Here is a 22,706-nt window from a genome sequence, read left to right as displayed (position 1 = left end):
TCATCACCTCTCCAACATATCACCATGCCCTAATCTACTCTAAGACTGACAACTCTGAAAACACAGCCCTTTCCGCACAGGATTGTGCTTTTATGACACAAATGAGATACCCTCCCTACACTGTTGTTGTTTGCCTTTGCTCATTCATACAGCCTAACTCAAAGCTGATTAGTAGTATTTTCTAATCATCGTGTATTAAATAAAAAGTTAGAAAGGACTCAGCAGTATCACTCTATCACTTTTTGTTTTTCAGTGTGAGTCTTAAATGCTATTTCATTTGGTTTTTGCCAAACATAGTCCTGTAACCAAACATCTCCACCGTGGTCTCATCTGTAACCTAGGTCATTGTTCCCGAAGTTAAGAACCTAAGCTATGGTGCAATGTCATACAAATCCTGTCTTTTTCTAAATGTACTGTCGTGAGCTTTAACATTCAAGATCCTATCTGAGACGTGTTGAGTTAGATGAAGCTTTTGGGGTTTTTCCTCAGTTTTTCTGAGCATTGCACAGGTTAACCTTGAAGTGGACTTGCTTGGATGTCCATTCTCAGGACAACTGGCAACTATTCTGAATGTTTTATATTTGTGAATGATCTTTCTAACTGTAAATATCTAAAAGATCTGCATCACAGCAAACATCTGTCAGATCTGGGCTATAAACCAGTGTTTTGAATGAGTGATTTTATTGTGGCCAATGAATATAATGTACAAGCAAACAGAAGATTCTGCAGGGCTTCATTCAGACATTCAGAGCACGCTTTTGTAATCCCAGAAATGGCTCCATATAATGGCAATTTCATTTGCAGTTGATATGCCTCATATTTTCTTGATGGATATTCCTTGTAAATTATCCAAAGGTAGAAAATGCCTGTTCTAGCTTCAAAGAGTGTGAAAATTGAGTTGATGTCTCACATAAATTATTTTTTAAGCAACAGTTAAATTGTGCAAGAGAGCTGATTTATAATCATGCATGAAATAAAAAGACAAAAAGGATCAAGCCGATGTTTCACTCTCTATCCTTTTTTGTTCACAGGAACCCTGATGGGGACGTTCAGCCGTGGTGCTACATTGCTGATCATGAAGACGGAATCTACTGGAAATACTGCGACATCCCTTCATGCCAGAGTAAGAGACTCCTTTGACTCTTTTCTCATCACTCTGTCATCTCCCTTCCGTGCCCTCTGGAGCATACTGCGGGCATGCAGACCAGCTATTTTCATTGCTATGCTCATCCTCCCGTCTACTATGAATAGCTTTATGGACTGTATGTCTTCTACACAACTATTATCATCTAAAAAAATGTCTCTAATTGCCTCCCGTCCCCCCTGCTACTGCCATGTCTGGGCCTGCCCTTACTTCAGTGCAAGCTGTCAGTCACTGCTTGTTTGTGTATGTGTACTGATAAGTTTCCCCTTTGGCTATGTAGCTTGTTTTGATGCGCTTTTTTGTGCAGGATATTTTGTGCGTCTACCAGTTTGTAGATGCATTTGTATGCTTTGTTCACCTGTCGGTGTGGGACCAGTAATTCCTCAGGGTGTGATGGACTGTTTACAAAGAAAGGTTTGGTGCTTCTGTGCATCTTAGAGGTTTGGCACCATCTTTCAAAGAACCTTGTGTGTTTAATCCTTTCATTTTCATTTCCTCCATCTTTTTAATCACTCCTTTTAACAACAGACTCTTTCTACTTCATATTTCTAGCCAAAGGTGTAAAGTTCAGATATAATCATGCTCTGCAAGTATGTGCTGAAAGCATTACACATGCTGATGTTGCTTCATTTTTACTTGAGATTTTAATTAAAGTCCAGAGCAGGTTAGGTCAGAGAAATGTGTGTTTGGATTCTTTAAGTAACTAAAAGAATGTGATGACGGTGAAGTCAGGTAGGACTCAACTATTCTGTTTAACCAAAGTAAATATTTCTGTTTCTTGTCATGGGATGCATTCCATTTTGTTATGTAACCACTTGATTGTTCTTTGTGTTTGCACTCTGCTTTTATGTTCCTTCATCTTTCCATTTACTTTATTAATCTTGATCAGACAAATTCTACTTAGTCTTTTTTGTTTGTTTTTGTTGTTGTTTTTGCCTTATTTTGATAACATAAGCTAAGTTAAGATAAGATAAGATAAGATAAGATAAGATAAGATAAGATAAGATAAGATAAGATAAGATAAGATATTTGGTTCCTTTTATTTGAACAACTGTTAAATTCCCCACACTGGAACTTTATTTTGTACTTTTTTATGTATTGTATTCCTGTTTTTATTTAATTTCTTTTAAAGTTTGTTTTTAATGCACTTGCTTCTTGCACCCTGCTCTAATGCTTTTAATGTTTTGTGTAAAGCACTTTGAATTGTCTTGTATATGAAATGTGCTACACAATACATTTGCCTTGCCTTGCCTAATCTTTCGCATCGGTGGGAAAACAGATATAACAACTTTCCACTTCCTGCTTTAATGCATTAACCACGCCCACTTGCTGACCAGTGACACAATAGTTGTCAGACACCACAGAAGAAAAAGTTCTGCCCAGATGATGAGTCAAGAATAAGCTGCAGGAATGTCGGGGAAAAAATAATACTGTTCTTTTCGTGCAGCCTTTGGAGAGAAAGCCAATGCCACGTTCTTCTGACGCAAATAAAATCAAATTATCCTTAATGGGAGAAAGTGAACCATAAAAACTGTAGTTTCAGTGCTTTTTATTTCACCCATTGATACCAGATCACAATATTATCATATATGTTCTAACAGCAAGATATTTTTATTTAATAATAAATGTTAAATAATAAACATTAAAATGGCCCCATTATTTAATTAAGTTGTGGAGTGGTTGGTGCTGTTGTCTCACAGGAAGGAAGTTTTGGGTTTTAACCTGTTGACCAGGGAAGGCAAACTGCAGATAGAGATGCTGTGATAGGGTGGTCAAGGTATGAAAAACAAAAAAAAAAAAAAAGCTGACCTTTGCAGTAGAAATAATCATGTTTACAATCTGGTACATATAACAAAGCACAAAGTAATTTCGCTGAGGTGGATAAAGTTTTATTTAACTGATCCGTGTGAATTCTTTTTACGCTTAGATTTGACATATTATGAAGGGCGTGGCTGCTGTGAGTGACATCTCAGTACCATAGCACATAGTTTCCTCATGTTCTCAGTCATTTCAACCCCTGGACGTCACTTCTGGCTCCAAAAACCCAAGATGACCACAGCTAAATTGTGAACCTAAATACTCAAAATGGCTGTTCACAAACCAACATCAGGCGTCACAGTGGTTTTGTCCATTTTTTCTGCTCTGTTGATGATGTTCTCCCAGTTCTTGCTTGGGTTTTGGGTTTACTGACTTCCTCCCGCAGCCCAAAGACATGCTTGTTAGGTTGAATGGTGAATCTAAAATAAAACTTTTGTCTGTATTGACCTTGCCTCCTCCCTGATATCAGCTGAGATTACCACCAGCCCTCCCATGTTCTTCTAAAATTAGAAGTGACACTTGGTTCTACTTCTCTAAGCCCCTCTGGCTATTCCACCATTATGCTGTCTGAGTAGCATACTTGACTAAAGCCTGACGTTTGAATGACTCTGGAGCCATTAGACCATCTAATAATGCTTGATGGCTGTATGGCCTGTGCGTGACTGCAGGATGTACTTCTCCATGCTATTTTTGTGTGTTTGTGTGTATAGGAGCTTGTGTATATCACTTTACAGTTTTGACTGACCTATTTCCTAGAAACGCCCATCTAGCTTAGTGTGTCGAAGACAAGATCTCAAACTATGTGGTTTAGGATGAAAGAGTAGAACAGCAATCACCACAACAATTTCATATCTTTGGTGAATTCATGAAAATAAACCAGATATTGTTCAAGATGCGTTTGCCAAATGCTTATTAGGATTTTTTGTGTTTTGTCTAGGATATGCAGTGAGGTAGGGATTGGTGATATGAATGGGTGTTAATCACATTTTCCCCTGATTGGCCAAGAATAGTCAATCCTGTTGTCATTAGAGTTGTATGTTGTATATGATGTTTATTTTGCACCCATTTTATGTACAGCACTTTTGGATTTTTATCTGTGAAATGCGCTTTATAAATAAACTTTACATACTTACAGTATTGTATTTAAAAACAACCTTTTAATCTCCACATTGTCTTGATCCTATCCCCGAATCTGACCTTGTCCACGTTAAGTAGTAGAGCCGTGTCTTTGGCTATATGGATTGCTTTGGTATTGATTATTTTGATCCGTTGCTGGCTTTGTTGTTATGAGCAGTACCCCTATCAAATGTATTTGCAGAAGACATCTGACAACAGTGTCCTTTTTTTAGTTTTATTTTTTCCAATTTTACCTGAGGATGTTGAGGGTTTCTATTATACTTTCATGAATTTTTGGTACTCCAAAGCATATTTGTGGCTAAGATGGTGCAGCAAATTACCTGTGGTGCCGCTTCTGGCGATAACTTGAGTTCAACAGCATCTGGAGTAAATAGTTGTTTTTTCGCCAGTCTGAATTTTTTAAAACCAAAGTTTCTCCAGACAAGGTACAGAGTCTCTGTGTAATCATGTTCAATGTCAATGTCTGCTACAGCTTCGCTTACTGAACTTTCTGAACTTTCTGAACTTTCTCCATCCACTTTACTGCTCAGCATCTTCAGTAACACGTGCTCTGCTGCATGCATTTTTAGTGGTGTAGCAGTGAAAATGGTTCCTCGTTAAACTGTTTCCCACGGCACCATGTTTCGTTTAAACTAGTGTTTGTGATATAAGACAAATTCGTTATAACAAAAATAAAAACCGGTTTATGAGAACCAGTTTCTTCCCAGCACTACTGGGAAGTGTGTAACCCATCATTGTGACATGTGGCCTGTTCCTAACAGTCAAGAGCTCTGCCCAGATCAAATTCTGTCTTACACGATTGTCTTCCTCCTTGTTTGGGTCTTAAATGTTAAGAGCCATATAATGTAAGAAAATGAGATGAATTTTGCTGTGAGCGATGCATCCAGTATCATGAAAACATGCTCTTTTATTAAGATGGTTTCTCCCTGCAGGGAGTTCTTAGACACGGTTGATCTGTCTCATCTATTGTGAAACCACAATTGCCACGTGGTGCCTCACCTTCTGGCGCTGCCTGTTTTCAATCTGCTGAATTAAAAAGCTTCAGTTGCCAAGTGAGAGACACTGATGCTCTCTCAGTGTCAGTGTTCTCAGCCTGAAAAACACTGTGGTGTGCCAGAGTAAGGGCAACAGTGGTCTTTGTTTTCATTTTGTCTGAATTTTGTTTGGTCTGTGCCCTCATTTTGTCTACTCTTTTGCTTATGTTTGATGTTGTGTGGTTGGGAGACGGTCACTGCTCGCTGAGGCACCTGCCCCAACCTGCCAACAGCTCATCTGCTGTCCAGCTGGGCACTGTCATCGAGGGTCATGCCACCCTGGAGACGGTGACACACCCTGGTGGAGCACACATTACCCGAGAGGTCATATGAGGCAAAAAACACACAGTCTGACAGTGTGGATTACAGTGTAGGTCGCTACATTTGTTGATCCTGGTAATCCCTCGTGGCAGCAGTTCTCATGTGGTGGAACTGTCTAAACATTTCGAAAAGGCACGCGGTCACAGCACATCATCTGCTGTACAAATTGACATTTGCACGGTGAGTGATGGCCCATCTCATTCCCAGACCTCTAAATGCACAGCTAAACATGTCCGTGTCACTGCTGCCATTGTTTTTCCAAGTCCAGTTCTCGCATAACAGAGCAGCTTTGCTCTGGTGAAAACATTTCTAAACATGTCCACATCCCAGTTTTCCAGCAATTTCCACTTATTCATTCATTTAGTTAGCAGAGCCAGGTCAATGTCATCAGATTCACCAGAGTGGTCTGTTTCAATTATAGCTGGCATCAAAACAAGTATTTTATTTTTGGCCACTTTTGATGAGATTTCATCAGACATTTGCTCCGTACATACCCGAAGCACATCATTTCACATTACTGATCAATGAAATGGTGAAAGATTTTCTGTTTTCATTTAAAAAAAAAAACAGTTCAAGCCGCACACCTAACTTCTATAACACCGTTCAAGCGCTGCTCTGCTGCTTGCTTCTGTCTCTGTGCTGTGATGTTCTGAAATACTTGTTAAGTGACAGCTTGATGGCGTCTTCCCTGGAGCTATTCTCACTGGAAAGACTTTTGGTTTTGGTGTGGCTCCTCTAAGCTGACATGCATTAACAATATGCCCTGATGGAATTTGACTGACAGAGTGAAACTGTCAGGGTAAAGTCCTCAAGCGTTTGCCAAGACAAAGTTACTTTGATCTCCACAATGAGAGTTCATCTTTCAACACCATATAACCAAGAAAAACTTGTTATGCCACAGCACTCTTCTGCACTACAGAGATGTGCAGCACCTGTGGACTTTTTTCCATCTTGCTGCACTACATAAAGGTTTTTTAATTAAAAATGGCATTAGATCCTATTTCACTGTAAAGACAACAATAATTAGGGGCGGCATGGCTCAGTGGGTAGAGTGGTCATCCTGTAGCCCAAGGGTTGCCGGTTCGATCCCGGCACGGTTGAACTCATGTTGAGGTGTTCCTGAGCAGGACCCCGAACCCCTAATTGCTTATGACGGGTCGTGGTTAGTGCCTTGCATGGCAGCTTCCGCCATCAGTGTATGAATGTGACATACATGTAAAGCGCTTTATAAGTACAGACCATTTACCATTTAATAAGTAAATTGTCCAATTCTTAAATTACATAAATTCTTAACACCAACTTTTTTTTTTTTTACTAACAAATGAGATGCCACGTTTACTTGCTGTTTTATATTGGCAATTCTTTTTGAAGCTGTGATACCTTCTGTTTTGTGTAATTTGTCTTTAATCAGTGTAATTATCCATTATTATATGGCAAAACATGCAGGATTGTTTGCCACACTTTCTGCATACTTTATTTTGATATGTGCCTGTATTATAGAGCTATCAGGGTGTTTGCACTTGAACATTTAGCCAGCTCAATGCATCACTGACAAAAGGTTACACGTTTGTATACACAAACAGGAGGAAAGCTTAATTAACCATCTGTCATCAGTGAACAATAGCCTCTACACCAGCGGCACTGCTTCCATCTGGCAAACCAGCCACACCTTGAAGACATTAAAACAGAGTAATGTGTTTGGTGGAGGTTTTATTGCCACATGTTGAGGAAAATATGTAGTGATGAGATATTGCCTTCATTAAGACTGATTTATAATGCTGCTAAATGGTACTTTAAAGTTGTGGGACATCTGAGTCAACCACGGCCAGGTATTTTCCACGTGTGCTGACCATGATTGTTCAAAATTTTCGAATGGAAGTGAACCCTTTATGTGTCTGAGGTGTAAAATGTGTAACCTGACCTCATGTGTCACAAATGTCCATCTTCTTTGCAAAAGTATAAGCTGTCAAATTTGAAGAATCCAAAGAAAAAGCAAGCACTTCTCTGTGCTGTGGAAAATTTTTCTTTTTCTTTTTCTTTTCTTTCTTTCTTTCTTTCTTTCTTTTTTTTTGAAATAAAGAAATAAATAAAGAATAACTTCAAAGTAAGTAACTGTTTTCTTAAATTAAGTAATGACTAATTTATTTTAATGGTAATGTTGATTTTAATTGTTTTATGAAATTAATATTCAGCAGATAGGATGCACATTAATGACGGTGGTGATCATTAACTTTCTCTTTGTGTGACTAAGGAAAGGCGGGGGAACTTTAGAATTTCTTTAAGAACATGGGTACTTTGATAGCAACAAACACTGCATGAATTACCTCTAAATTCAGTGCACTAAATTCAGCCTGTGAAATACCAAAATGCACTTTATGGCAATGGCAATTTACTGGTAATTATGGGCATGTAATTCAAATCTGTTTTATTCTTGCAGATTAAACCAGAGTGTGTTTTTTTATATGTGAAATTAAAGTTTGAGGTTTTTTCTTATGCCACATTTATTACACTTGGAGGAAGACTTTAGCATGCAGTGGATGTTGTCAAAGGCTGGTTTCAAGACAAGCCATGATGTTTTCTGAACAATAACCAAGTAGTTTTTAATGGTAATAGAACCACCCCAGTCCCATTTCACATCCATACCTTAGCCCCACCACTTGGCTTTACTCCGGTATTTTGTAGGGGCAAGGTCTCCCTTTTCATACAGAGATTACGGAGCAGTGATCATCCCCTTTAACCTCAATGTTCAGAGCCATTTAGATGGCTAGATGACTATTATTCTCAAGTTCCAAAAGAAAAAGGCTGTACCTTATACCTGCAAAATGGGAGGGTAGGGCAAAGAACTGTCAACAGAGAAATTTAATTACGAATAGCAAAATTGGGCCTCTGTCTATTTAAACTGATAAACACTCTGTCAACAGCTATCACAAAAAAACTGACACTGTACTCTTCATGCATCTATTTTTCCATCCATGTAAGTAAAAAAAACCAAACAAAATCAGTTTGAGAAAATTTCACGAATAAAGAAAACAAGCATAATCCTAATTCTTCCTCTTGACTTTACAGATCCATGTAGCAGAGATGAAGTGGCCCATTTCCTTATAGGAATGCCTAAGCATTTACCGTCTAGTTCAGTGGTTCCCAAACCTTTTGAGCCACAACCCCGAAGATACGTATGTGTTCGTGACCCACCAACTTTACCAGAACCTTCATCCTGTTAGTTGTGCACGTCTGCAGCTGGAACAGCCTCTCAGTTACTGCATGCACATAGTAAACAGTCATCAGTGATTGTGTGATTTTTCAGCTAAAAGAACAACGTGCCAAAGATCCCGTAAACCTTCATTTCTTTCCTGAGGCCACACGGCAGAGCCAGGCGGGCTGCACAACTCTCACTGCACTAACAGCCTGTGACCTGCTCAATACTGACTGACCAATAGGCAAGACATGCCTTGAAAGGCCGCCCTCCTCATTTACATAAGGAGGCAGAAATGCATACAGAAATGTAAAATAAGAAATGACTGTGAATTCAGTTTTAAAAAGTGTCAATCGATCAATCAATAAAAAATAAATGAAATGTTAGATGAAAATAAAATATAGAAATAAATCATTTTGGGGATAAAAAAATCTAAAAGGAAAATAATGCAGAAATAAATACAGACATAAGAATAAAGGAGAAAAAAATAAAGAAAATCACCAAATAAATTAATACATTGAACCGAAAACGACATAGAAAAGTAAATAAACAGGAATATTAACACACAGTTAAATTAAGACAGTTTAAAATGACAATTTAAAATGATAAATTTGTGTCATGTTAAATAGGTTTCTTGAAAGAAAAGTTTTTTTTTTTTTTTTTTTTTACATTTTTTTATTATTATTTATTAGCATATCAATTCTGTATTTATTTATAATTCTGTATTTATTTTTATTTAGGCAGTTTTGGTCCTCCATAAAAGGAGGTTATAGAAAGGAGCTGTTCAAGGATATTTCAAATAACTTTATGTCTGTATTTACATGCCTGACTACAGTTGTTGTTTTGTATCATCCAACTGGATAATTACACAATACTCACATTTCTTAAATTACATTAATTAAAGCAATGTAAATCAACTGGGAGAAAAAGCATCTCCAATGACAGAAAAAAAAAGTCAAATCAGTAGTAGAATGACTGTCTTTGATAAGAAAAAGTGTAAATAAAAATAAGCTGAGATGATCATGAGTCAGATGTGGTTTGGAAACCAAGCCCAGACTGGAGTACAGAACCAGCCCTGCCTCATGGCTGTTGCGGTTGCTTGTGGAAGGGGTGCTTTCATATTCTCTTATTGCTGTATTTATCTTGCTTTCTGTCATTGCTTTCAGAGGAAGAGTATTTCCCCTAGGAGGTCTTTTACCAGCAATCACCACAAGCAACACTCCAAAAACAGCACATCGAGGCAGGTTCAGGCATCACTAAGAAGAGAAGTGTGTGAAATATAGTCAGATATCACGACTTTCAGGGAGAGAATAAGTTTCATGAAGTGAGCTAATTTAGACAGTTTAGTAATCCTTTAAGGAGCTGCTGCAAATAAACATGAAAAGAAGTGGAGCTGGGGTGAGGCCGGTCATGCTGCACAGATGGTTCAGCTCTGGCTTGGAGACCTTATTTGTTTATTTTCCCACTTAAATTAGAAATGAAAAGATGAAAGTTCTGACTTTTTAAAGCACAAAGAAAGATTCATAACAGATGTTCCAGCAGAGCTAAAAACGCCGAAAGGCTTGTCATGTGGCACCCCTTGAAAAAATTTAATTCAGAAAGAACTATTGATTGTAGTAAATGGGGGCTCATCATGAGGATGAAGGTAGTGTTAAAAGTTTGCAAGCACATGCAACAATTGTCAGAACTGAGATTTTTGGCCTCTCTGTGTCTTTTCTTGTATTAATGTTGGTTTTATACAAGCTGAAGTAATAATTACCTCGACAAATGATGTTACTTGGTGCATTTTGTTTATTTATTACTTGGCAGGATTACTCAAAAAGTCAGTTGCTTGTTACCTTGAATAGTTCATTAGCCAATCACATGGCAGCAGAAGACCAGGCTCCACAGTTCACACAGGCTCACCAAAACTGGACAACAGAAGATGGAAAGTGTTGCCTGGTCTGATGAGTTTCATTTCTACTGCAATTTTCAGACGGTACAGTCTGAAATTGGCGTAAAAAACATAAAAGTATGGTTCATCTTGCCTTACATCAACATTTCAGACTGGTGTGTGGTGTGGGAGATATTTTCTTGGTACAATTTGGGCTCCTTAGTACCAGTTCGGCATCATTTTAACTGCACAGCCTATCTAATTATTGTTACCAACCATGTCCATCCCTTTATGACCACAGTGTAGCATCTTCTGATGGCTACTTCTGGCAGGTTAATGCACCATGTCACAAAGCTCAGATCAACTTTAAAAGATTTCTTTAACATGACAATGGGTTTTCTGTACTCCACCAGATCTCACTCCAATAGAGCAGCTTTGGGATGTGGTGGAACAGGAGATTCTCATCATGGATGTGCAGCTGACAAATCTGCAGCAACTGTGTGAGGCTATCATGTCAACATGGAGCAATATCTCTAAAGAATGTTTCTAACCCCTTGTTGACTCTATGCCATCAAGGAATTAAGGCACTTTTGAGGCAAAAAGGGGTCCAACCGGTGGACCTATTAAAGTGGCCAGAGTGATTATAAAAATTTTTCATTAAAGCTGAAATGCAATTAAAATGTTCTTCTAATATCACGTGCTAGCTATTAACAACGTGTTCAAGCTTTGATCACACTCTTGTTTATTTTATTCTGACCTCTTGCCTTCTCATAGCTCCACCCACACCTACCTTTAGGGGGAAATACCTGCAAGTGGTGCTGTGTGGAAACTCTCAGACAGAAACCAAAGGAGAGGTTTACACAAAAACAAGCCTCAGGTAGATTTAGTCTCTTGGTTGCTCTGTCTGGCTCCTGGTTCTCTCAACATGGCTGAGTTGTGAAGGCTAGGGCCATTAGGGAATTGAAGGTATTGATTACAAGGCGAGCCAGTTCTGTAGAATGTTTGCTAATGAGAACAAGTAAATGGGCATTGTTTAAGTGCTCGTCTGGGGAGTGACGGGGAGATGAATAGCAGGTCACCCACTTAAGGGTTCACAAATTATGGCTTACAGCCAAATGTAGATCAGTTATACTGCATAGGTACAATAAATGTGATTCTTTTTAAATGGATATTATACAGCAAGTGGTTGGTGCACGTTTTGTGTTTTTAGTTGTTTTCCTACTTAAAAAAGTTGAAATAAATTATTATGAAAACACGATAGCTTTATTTTATGTTTTCCTTTAAGTGAGCTTGGGTGAAGTATTTAAGTAGTTATTATTCTTATCTGCATTAGACAGAATTCAGAAAGCTCTTAGTTGAGAGAACTTTCTCAAGTACAATTTTGTAGCAGCCAGGTCTGCAGCGTGCTGAATAACAGCGTGGTTTGTTTTTCAGACCTAGTCTGTGCAGCTTTCTGTAATTATCTCCAACTTTATTTTTTAGTTTTGTATTTCACTCAATATTTCAAAAGATGTCTTATGGAATATAAAAGTGATATTTTTCTTATTCCTTAAACTGTTGTATCTCAGCCTACTTTGTGGCAACGCTGCATTATGAGTTCAGTTTTATGCTCTTTGTTCATACTTGATGTAAAAATGATGCCGTTTCGTTCAGCACTTAGTGCACATCCTGGTTTTTTTTTTAAATATAAATGGCAGTTTGAACACATGTGACAGATATGGGCGACTATAGCTCAGGGATATGAACGCGTGAGACAGGAGAAAGCACAGTATATAACATTAGAGGTGCTGTATACATGTGTGTGAATGTGACTCGTAGTGTAAAAGCACTTTGAGTGGTCAACATATGACTAGAAAAGTGCTGTATAAGTGCAGTCTATTTAACATATAGGTGAAAGTAACAGAAGTCAGACCTTAAATTGTCAGATTGTTTCTCAGGTGTCTTTTTTTTTTCTTCTTCTTCTTCTTTTTCTTTTTCTCCATATTTCTGTGGACTTTGGGCCATTTGGCTTCCAGATAAGCAGGGCAGACAGCAAACAAACTAGAAATCAGTCACCTTGAAAAAGTTATCCTTTACCTGAAGTTGCCACAAAGTGTCTGCTTGTCATTTCATGTTTAAGCTGCCCTGGGTTTGTGTCTCCTGGTTCTCCTGGGGACACGGGCTATTTGGTTTTTCATTGCTCTTGTTGCATTGTTCAGCCGGATCTCTGAGTAAACACTAATTATTCATTTAAAGCTTCAGTTTGCCTCTCTTCCCTCTAATTAAATGGTTGGTCGCCATCCCAAAGCCCTGCGCTAGGGCATTGATCTCTGTCTTGTTATAATGCAGCCCCCACCCCACGCAAACACAGAAATGTTTGCATGGAAAAGAAAATGTGGACAAATACTGCAGATGGAGTAAACATGTGCAATATACAGTGTTGGCTCATATGCATCAGTCTTTTAGACTCAAATCCCTCTCACCCTGTGTCCAATCAATCTTTTAATGTCAAACTGCAAACTTTTCTCATTTACAGGCTGGAGAATTTATGATCTTCTTGGAAAAATAAAGCAGCAGAAACACATAACAACAACTCCCACCTCTTTACAAACAATACAGAGTTTCCAGAACCTACTTGGGGAGTTTGTGGCATATTTCTCCATTTCTCTTGTTGTCTTGATGTTCTTGTGGGCTGGGGTGTAGTTGACAAGACTAATCACAGGCTTGATGAAATGCAGCAGCTTTATTTGTTTATGTATTGAGTAAACTGTACTACAAAAAGGGTAATAAATGGGTTTGAGGAGCCTTGAGAGAGAGAGAGAGACAGAGTGAGGAATAAGGGCAGAGAAAAGACAAAAAAAAGTCACATGAACACCAACTGAGATTAGTGTTGTTTCCTCGTTTTGTTGTGCTTAATATTTCTTGGAAGGTAGCGTGTGTTTCGTTTTGTTGTTTTTTTATGTTCTTAATAGTTACACTGCTGGTGTTGGATTAATGGGATAGTGGGAGAGTTTCCAAGATGTCAACATACCTGTGTTTTAAATTACTTGCATTGAACCTTTTGCCACTTGAGGAATGTGCTTTTAAAATCCTGCTTGAACTCCTGCAACCTCACTCCTGTAACCACCCCTCTCTAATATGGAGAAACTAATGACTTTTAAGGTTTCTGGTTATGCTGTGATTGGATGTTAATGAAGCAGTGAAGCAGCTTAAAGGAGCGTTTTTTAGCTTGGTCTTTTTTTTCTTCTGTTACTGTTTTTTTCATGATTATGTGCAACAGTAATCATGTTTTTAACTTTACTGGTTTGTTTCACTTCCCTCGCTCTGAAGTGAAATTGAAAACTCTTTGTCTAAGATTTCAAACCAAATGTGCAGAAATAACCTCAAAGAAATGAGTGTCAATAAACGAGTTTAAAAGGTAATAACCATGAAAGAAAAACAATTAAAAGTACATGTTTTTGCAAAGCTGTCAGAATACAAACTATGTGAACAATCAAAGCAGAGGAAAAAAAAACACTGGGTCGGTTTCCTGCTTTGCCTCATCATGCCTGTATTTATTTTTTCTGGAAGTCACATCTCTGGCAGAACATCAAACTATTGCAAATATCTCCAGGTGTTGCACTTAACATCATGTTGAGCCTCATATTTCATGGACTATATTTCAATAACTACAAAGGAATGCAATCTTATGACGTGAGTTTTGTAGAAAAGGGGTTAAATCGAGATGTTCTTGTGTGGGGCAAATGTGATTTTATATTTCCAGCTTTCCAAAATGTCATTCACCCCCTCCTCACAAATCATTTTGAACTTTAGCAAAACTTGCATCAAGTTTAAACCTTTAAGTGGCAAATCAGTAGTTTGCATTCTGTTGTAACGCTGTACTTTCCCTCCTTGCCTTTCCATCCACCTGACACTGTTGTCTTTCATGTCTGACTTAAGTTACTGAAGCTGACGATTAGTTCGGTAAACAGAGAAAAGAGATTGCTGTTATGTGCTTTAGTATGTGACTCATTAATTAAGTGGAAAATAATGTCTTATTTTCTCTGATTTACCTCTTCATTCTGCATCTTGTGTAGCTCATGCAAATTCTATACATCTACTGACAGACTCAGGGAGGAGAGGCCATGTTGAAGCGCTGCGTTTACAGGAGGTCACAGAAAATTGCATACATTTAAAGCTGAGTGAAGTGTTAAAATAGGCACATATATGGCTGATAAGTAGAAGAGACAATTAAATGTACCTTGATGAAAAAGCAAAGCCCCGTACAGCCTCGGCCCTATTTAAGCCCTGGTTGTAAAAAACCCCCAAAAAAGTCCACCATGGGGCTAAGGGGTATTTGGTGTTGGTTCATTTCGTCCAACCCAGCACTTTTTTCTTAAATCTTAAATTTGTAGCTTTTTTATTCAGGCACTGTTTGGTTGGGTTCAGGCAATAAAAGATAAGAGATTAGTAAAAATTCATGGCTTAGCATGAAGTAGACCCTTTTACAATTTCTACTGCAGTCTTTTTTACTGTGTGATGAGTTCTGCCCAATGTGCAGCTTCCTTTATGGTAACTGTAAAAATAACATAAAATTTTAATGTTGTCAAAATGGAAGCTAATTTAATAGATAACAGGATAATTATCTCGTTATCTTCAACATAACAAGATAAATGATCCTGTTACCATGAGAAAACAGTCATTGTTGTCTTGTGATAACAAGATACTTTTCTTGTTATCTCATTATCTTGTTAACTCGCCTCTGTCAGCCTCTAATCTAGCATTATATGTATTTGTACATATGTTCATATAATGTTAGCTTAGAGGTTAAAAAGGCAGATTTCGGGCTGAATGATCTAGATTCAAGTTCCGGGACTTGCAACAAGTTATTATTACAGTGCAGAAGAACAGCTTCTTTCATTAAACATGAAAAAGCTCAAATAAAATAAAAACATTGCATGTAAAAGTAAAGGTATCAGTTGTATCTTCATTCTGAAATTTTACATTTTGTGGGTCAAAGAAACCTTTGACTTTGAAATAGTTTAAAAGGTTTGTCACAAAAAACAAAAAAAAAAACACAACCCTAAGTACATGAAAACAAATGATCTCTCTTAGGTCATTTTCATTTTTAGGATAAGTCTAGTCTTAGTTCAGTCATAGCTGGAACTAACTTTTACAAAGACTTTAATGCATCTTCTTATATCATCGACTCGTTCAAATGACTGCTGGCAAAACGGGGTTGATGTTTGCAGAAATGATCACATATTCCACCACATCTGTAATTACGCTTTATGCAAACCCCATGCTGTTACCCACACAGCGGAGCCTTAGGGAGATTTCATTTATAATCCGAGTGGGTGCTGTCGGTCAGCCCCCTTTACACTGACCTTTCATATTCCCACCCCCAGATTCTTTGGGTGGCAAGTCACAGACCATTCAGTGTTTTCTCACTGAGAGAACAAATGAGCAACTGAGTGAAACAAAAAAACACCTGACAGGAACTGTTTAACGAAACATGTAATAAGTGGTGCTTGGCGAAGAGTAGGAAGGAACGTTAGCAAGACTGTAAAGACTGCCAGTATATTGTCTTCATTTTGAGTTGGGTTGATTTATAGCAGTGGTTCCCAAACTGGGGGGCCCAGAGTTATGCCAGGGAGGGCGCGGCTAAATAAAACGTATAGTTTTTGCACTGCTAGCAAAATATGGAAAATTTGTGAAAGTACCAATGGGCAAATGAGGATGAATTAACAACAAAGATTTCAACTCCTCCCTCCCAAGTGATGAGACATATCTTGCCCTAGGCTTGACCAGGTAATGGTCAAGTAATGGTAATAGTCAATGTTAAGTAATGAAGAGACCACAGTGTGTTGTGTCTTAAAATATAAGCCTCTGACAGTATGACGCTGAACAAGTTACAACACGACTTGGGGACTTCTCATCCTGAACACAAAGAAAAGTCTGTTGATTTCTTAATTACTTAATTGTTGTAAATAACAGTTGTTTTACTAAAGCAGCATTAGTCTCATCAAATGCTAAGTCACCTGAAGAAGTTCCCTAGTTTAAAATGCCTATAAAACACTATAGCAGAGGAATTTATCATTCCTTCTGCCACTAAGATAGTTTTAACTATAATTAATGAAGTAGTAGTCAACAAACTAAAGATTATTTTGTGGCACATTTCACGTTTGTTTGTTTGTAAGCATCATGCTGCATGTGAATGTGGGATTAGGGGGGACTTGACATTATTTTTGTCTATGAAAAGGGGGCCCTGCAGAAAAAGTTTGGGAACCACTGACTTATGGTATTCTAAACCAAAGGGACACTTTTTGATACCTTGATTCATGAACATAAAAACGTTCTTAAGCGAGCAAAACAAGGTTCAATTATTTTCTCTTGCAGACTGTAGCGCATGAGTCAGACTGTGATGACAGTTTTTCAGTTGAAACCCTAAAGCATATCAGTGACTTAATACTTGACCTCTTGTTCTCTGTCTTGCCTCATCTGGAGCACTGTGTTGGGTGGTTGCAAAGCCAAAGTCAAAAGTTCTCTTCATTTTTTTTTTCCAGTTTATCATTTTAATTCCTCTTTTCCCTACCATACCAAGATATCACAGAAATATAGAAGCTTATCACCCCTTTTGCAAGCACATCCCTCTGTGTTGTTCTGATTTCAGTTCTCTGATTTGTGCTGTTATTATGTCTGCCGGGTCAAGAGTTGTCTCCTGTTCGCTCCAGACAGACACCAGTGAACTGTTGTTTGCCCTGTTGCCTCCTCTTGTCTGCATAGTGCTGCACTGCATTGTGGGAAGTCAAACTAAAAGCTAATTTCTGAGCTGAGACAGCAGGCTGCCAGGCTGTATTTTTTACTTCATGGGAGTCGTCCCCCCCCAGCTGTGATTACCCAAGGTTTTGCAGAAGTGTGGTGTCTGGGCTGGCTGGAGCGTTTATGCACCTTGTCTTTGCCCCCCATTTTTCTTCCCTCTGGCTCGTTAAAGTTGAGATTCCAGCTACAGCTTTGAAGTGTGTTAAATGTGTTTGTGTTTTTTTCTTTTATTGTACACAGAGGTATTTGCACTTGTTATGCCTACAACACAGATGTCTAAATGAGATTTTGCATTGCTCAATTTGTTTTGTTTTTTTTTCTTTTTCAAGTGGGTGGGGGTAGACTGCAGATCACCTTCTCTGTCTTCAGTTCCCTATAAACCTCTAACGCTGCTCCGTTGTGATATGATCCCACCTGCTGCTCCTCAGCCATTGCTTCACAGCCCCTGAGAAGAGGACAAAGAACGATAAATTGAGTGCAGCCTGCAATCTTCTTGTCAAAGCAAAGTGAAAAAAGCGCATTGCTGTCTTTAATCTGGCTGCTGAGCCCTGCAGTAGCATTCTTTCCTTTGCTTTTAAAAAACCTCCATTGAAGTGGTACCTGCCTGCCTTGCTCAGAGGGTGGTTGCTGGTTTCCAACCAGGTGTTTATCGCTCTTCTGCTCCTCTGCTGCACACACTTCACAGGGGGTTAATCCAGGACATACTTGAGCGACAAATAATAAAGAAATTGCTTTCACAGCACCTTCTCTATGAAAATATAAGGGATCTTAAACATCCTTATTACCGTCATGTTTGCTTTTAACCTGTCAAATAATCCAGCTCTTGGCTCTGCAAGTGCATGCTGCAGAGTCTCAGTAAATGATTCAGCCACCAGAAAAACATCTTTATCCACTTGTAAAGCTGTGGCATGGTTGAGGCTAAAAAAAAAAAAAAAAAAAAAAAAAGTAATATTGCTTGTGATTTATTGCTGGTCTGAGAGTCTAAGGATTTTTGTCTTCGAGTGTTGAGTCATCTGTCAAACACAGCTCAGCGTGACTCGAAGCATGACCGCAGCCAAAAGCTGGCCGGTCACTTCACGGTCAACAAACGTGAATGTTTCTGTTTCACATGATTTCTCCTTTTGCCCTCCAGTCTGCGGTGGACATTCTTTCAGACAACGATTTGCATGGAATCTAAAATATGTCACACTTTTTCCCCCCCTAAAGCCTTTTGTGGCTCACTTTTTTCATAAAAACAAAGAATCTGCAGAATCTGATGGGCTTTTGAGCTAGCCAAAAAGTTAACATTGGCATCAACAAATGGCAGCCCAAAGACATGGGCCGTGTGTGGTCTATATCAGTTACTGAGATCAAAACAGCAAAAGGTCTTGAAATATCTGAAGTGTATTGCATGCAAATCTGCCCATGGTCTTTTGTTTGTAGATTACAGATATGTTCCAAAACTTAATTATGATAGGACAGCCACAATTTGTGAGATCCTTACTGCCATCGGCTAGGTGCCAGTTGTTTATTGATGGAAAATATTGTCATCTGTTGAGCTCTGCCCACCAATCTGACGACAAGCAAAGCACCAGAGAGCTTCATTCCAGGACAGTGCTGGTGTGCTGTATCAGGGGACACACAGCCTCAGAGTTTCTGGGCTTGCAGTCAGAAACGGATTCATCCAGAAACCAAGACAGTGTTGTTGTACAGAAAAAAAACTCCTGTGTAATATCTAACTTATGATCAAACAAATATCTTGTTTTCTTTATTCACAAGTTGAGAACCTTCTTTTCTGTGATCTCTGTGACATTGGACACAAAACCCATTTTCAGAAAAGTTGTGAAACCTAACATTTACCTTCAGCTTCCTTTAAATGAAACTTTATTAAAACACTTGAGAATTGAGGGTCCTCGCTTTAAAAATCTTGTCTATTCTCTCCAAATAAAAAAATTCAGAAAACTAACAAAAGTCAGTTGTTAATATTGTCTGATTCTCCTCATTATGATGTTTCATTATGATCTTTAATAGGAGTCAGATCTGGACTGCAGACAGGCCAGTAAACACACAGACACACACTGTGTTTTTGGAGCCATGCTGCCGTAAGTCATGCAGAATAAGGTCTGGCATTGTCCCACTCATATAACTGTGGGCCTCATGGCAGAAGATGTCTTTATGGTAGCATATATGTTCCTACAAAATTCCTGTGCATCAACAATACCTTTATACAAGTCCTCCATAACACAGACTGATGTATCTTTATGCTATCTTAGATACTGACTTTTGCGTCTTTCTCTTCATAGGATCTTTCAACCAAAACAACCTGGTTGGTCTTTCCCATCTTTGTCTCGTGAGCCCAATTTCTCCCCATAAGCAGCTAAAAAATGTGAACTCATAGACACGTGTGGACTGTTGCTGTTCATCTGAGATGAGCTGGTGTTATGAGAGCTCAGCATTGTTTCTGTGCCGGGTAGATCTATGGCTTTCTCCTTGTGTAACACAGTTTCAGATTACATTTCTGCAAGCAAACAAAAACGGGTTTTCCTATGCATTCTCGAGTCCACGTGGTTACATTAATCATGGTGGTGTGACAATAAACGCATTGCTGCCTTAGGGCTTGAAGGTCATGTGCATCCCACAGTTGCTTCCTTTCTTGGCCTTTCAGTGCTGACACATCCTCAGACTCTTAGAATATCATGGGCTGTAGATTTTGAAAGTTTTATCCTCAGTCTTGCTCTGAGAATTATTATTTTGGAACTTGCAAAAAGCTCTGACTGAGCTCTGCACAAAGTGGTGAGCCATGACCTTGTTTCCCCTCTTGCTTGGAAAGACTTACCATTTGGTGGATGCTTCTTTATACCTAAATTATGACACACCTGTCACCAGTTAACTTGCTGGTTGTAAAATTTGCCTGAATGATGTCTCTTTTTCCTCTCACTCAGCTACTTGTGTGTGTTGCTGGCTTTATATTTTCCATTAATTTTCTATAACAGCTAAATCTAAAACAGCTCAGATTTAAATTTGAAATCTGCTTATATCTTTTAAATAGTGCATCAACTCTTTGCTCTTTTGCCTGGTAAAGGTACCAAATACAAAAGTCATTAAACAACATTTTAAGCAACACTATATAAGTTTTCAACCTTAAAACTCTTTGCTTCTGACTTATTTTGATGCACACTGTCATTTATGATGCACATTGATTCTTGGAGCTGATGTTGCTGTGCAGCCGAAGCTGCACCTCACAACAGCAAAGAAACAAAAGAGGACATTATTAGAATAAATTATAAAAAGAAAGAGAAAAAGTAACAGAGCAAGAGATAAGACAAAATTCAACATTGGGCTGACTTTTACTGGCTGGAGAGAGTTCAGAGAAGAGGCAGGATGCATGACAGATGCAGGATTAGCCTGGGTTAGGAGGCACCAAATTGTAAAAATCTGCCAAAGTTCAACAGTGCAACTTTAAGTTATTATTGCATTTTAGAATGTTTTCAAACTTACTTCCAAACTATTCTTCAATACAAAATAAAAATATCTGTTTTAATGCAAGAAATGAATTTTAAAACAGAAAAGTCACAAAGTGGAGCTTTAGTGGTGCTTGATATTGAAGTTTTATAATGTCACATGCTTTTGATTTGTGCGTCTTTGTATCCTAAAGCATCATTGACAGCTATTTGAAACAAACTTTCTGCTTTTCTTTTTCTAATGAGCTCTACTGTACCCTCCAGCATGAAGACACCAGTCTTCGCTGTGAAAATTATGCGTTCACTTCTGTTTGTCAAATATTCATTTCATCTCAGAACACACAAATGAAACACAAGTAAGCCCATTTAAGTTGCAATGAAAAACAATTCACAAATGGGATGTAGACAGCTAGGGGCTTTATTGGCACTTCCCGAGCTATTACATTGATTCAAATGGCTTTTGAGTCTTTTAATCGCTATGATAGATTCTGAGAGATTACATAGTATTTGATGAATACACAGTGGATCACTGGAGGCAGGTCGATTCATCTGCTTGAATGTGCTCTTGAGGTGTCAGCATAAATCTTCCATCTATCTATCTAATCCAACTAGGATTGTTGACCTGTTTGTATGATATGTTGCAGCAACTATCCTACAAACAAACATTTAAGTTTTTAAGAATTCCTGAAATTATATGTTACGGCATTCATTAAAGAAAGATGGTATAAAAATTAAAATAAGTGATGGATAGTTTTATGAAATCCTAACCAGTGTACATCTTTGATAACAGTCTGAAAAAAAGTGATTAACTCAATCATGTGGGTATAAAATATTCGGTTTACTCTCACATCTGAAAGGTTATATTTTCTAGATTCCATTTATTCAGCAGTGACTCAGGCATTCCCATCTCTCTTTTCCTTGAGGAACCAAATAGTTGACTTGCTTCTTGATAATTCACAGCAACATCTTCAAACAAAGCCTGTATACTTTTTGAGTTTGTCATGACAGATTGTCCTCTGGGGTGTGTATATGAGCCAATATTTTAATTCCAAACATGATCTTGAAAACTTGAAGAACCTCAACAAAACCATAAGTTAAAAAAAATGTTCAGAGCCTGCAGTGTATGATGGTAAATTAACTATTGATTACCACACATTTTAAAAGATATACTTAAGCATCGCCACACCACTGGACTGGCTAACCCAACATTTGCACAGGAAATGTTAAAAAGTCGGTAGATTTAATCTAAATGACTGCATGTAACTGATGTTGTTTTGTTCCCTGTCTTGTTGTGTTTTCACAGTGCCAGGGACCCTGGGCTGCTTCAGAGACAGTGGTGACCCCCCAACACTTTCTGGTCCCAGCGAGACCTCCAACAAGCTAACGATTCAGAATTGTATCAGCTTCTGTAGAAAGCAGAGATACAAGGTGAGATAAGAAAATCAAAGAGATTTTTCAAAAATTAAAAGTCACCATCTCTTGTCCTAGCGCTTCAGACATGTCCACCTATTGGATGAAAAAGCAAAACAGGAATTTTCTCATATTTTCTCATTTAGATCCGAGTCTCTTTCAAGCTTTTCATGTAAATCATCTGCATTTATGTGCAATTTCGTGACACTCATTGCTGCGAATGAATGCCCGCTTCATTCAGCCTTCAAACTTCTTGTTTGAAAGCAACTAGCAGATGACAAATCATCACAGTAATCGAAGCTGACAGCTGGAAATGAATGGTTATTAGGCCACTGGGCACTTCCTCTGCAATTCATTTTTGTTGTCTCTGCCATCATAACAGCCACAGACAGCGCCAGGTGTTATTTTTTTATCTCAGCAGATCTGGTTCAGCTCTGCCTCCGTTGACAGATGTTGACAAGTCCTCCGCCTTTCTTAGCTAGGCAGATGTTGCAGGAAAGTTGATAGATTGGCATCATCCGCTTGCCCTTGCACTGTTACTGCCCTCAGAGCACAT

The 22,706-nt window shown here is 38.4% G+C and overlaps 1 protein-coding gene across 2 annotated transcripts in view; it reads left to right on the top strand.

Moving 5' to 3' along the window:
• kremen1 (kringle containing transmembrane protein 1) overlaps positions 1–22,706 on the top strand; it is a 70,822-nt gene that overhangs the window by 31,443 nt on the left and 16,673 nt on the right. For both annotated transcript variants that reach the window (XM_042000543.1, XM_042000542.1), the window contains exons 3-4: positions 1,032–1,123; positions 22,044–22,168. In XM_042000543.1, coding sequence (XP_041856477.1) covers positions 1,032–1,123; positions 22,044–22,168 — 217 coding nt within the window. The remainder of the gene's footprint in view (positions 1–1,031; positions 1,124–22,043; positions 22,169–22,706) is intronic.

The sequence above is a fragment of the Melanotaenia boesemani genome, chromosome 11, assembly GCF_017639745.1.
Source record: "Melanotaenia boesemani isolate fMelBoe1 chromosome 11, fMelBoe1.pri, whole genome shotgun sequence".
Classification (NCBI taxonomy): Eukaryota; Metazoa; Chordata; class Actinopteri; order Atheriniformes; family Melanotaeniidae; genus Melanotaenia; species Melanotaenia boesemani.
This window is presented reverse-complemented; position numbering and strand designations above follow the sequence as displayed.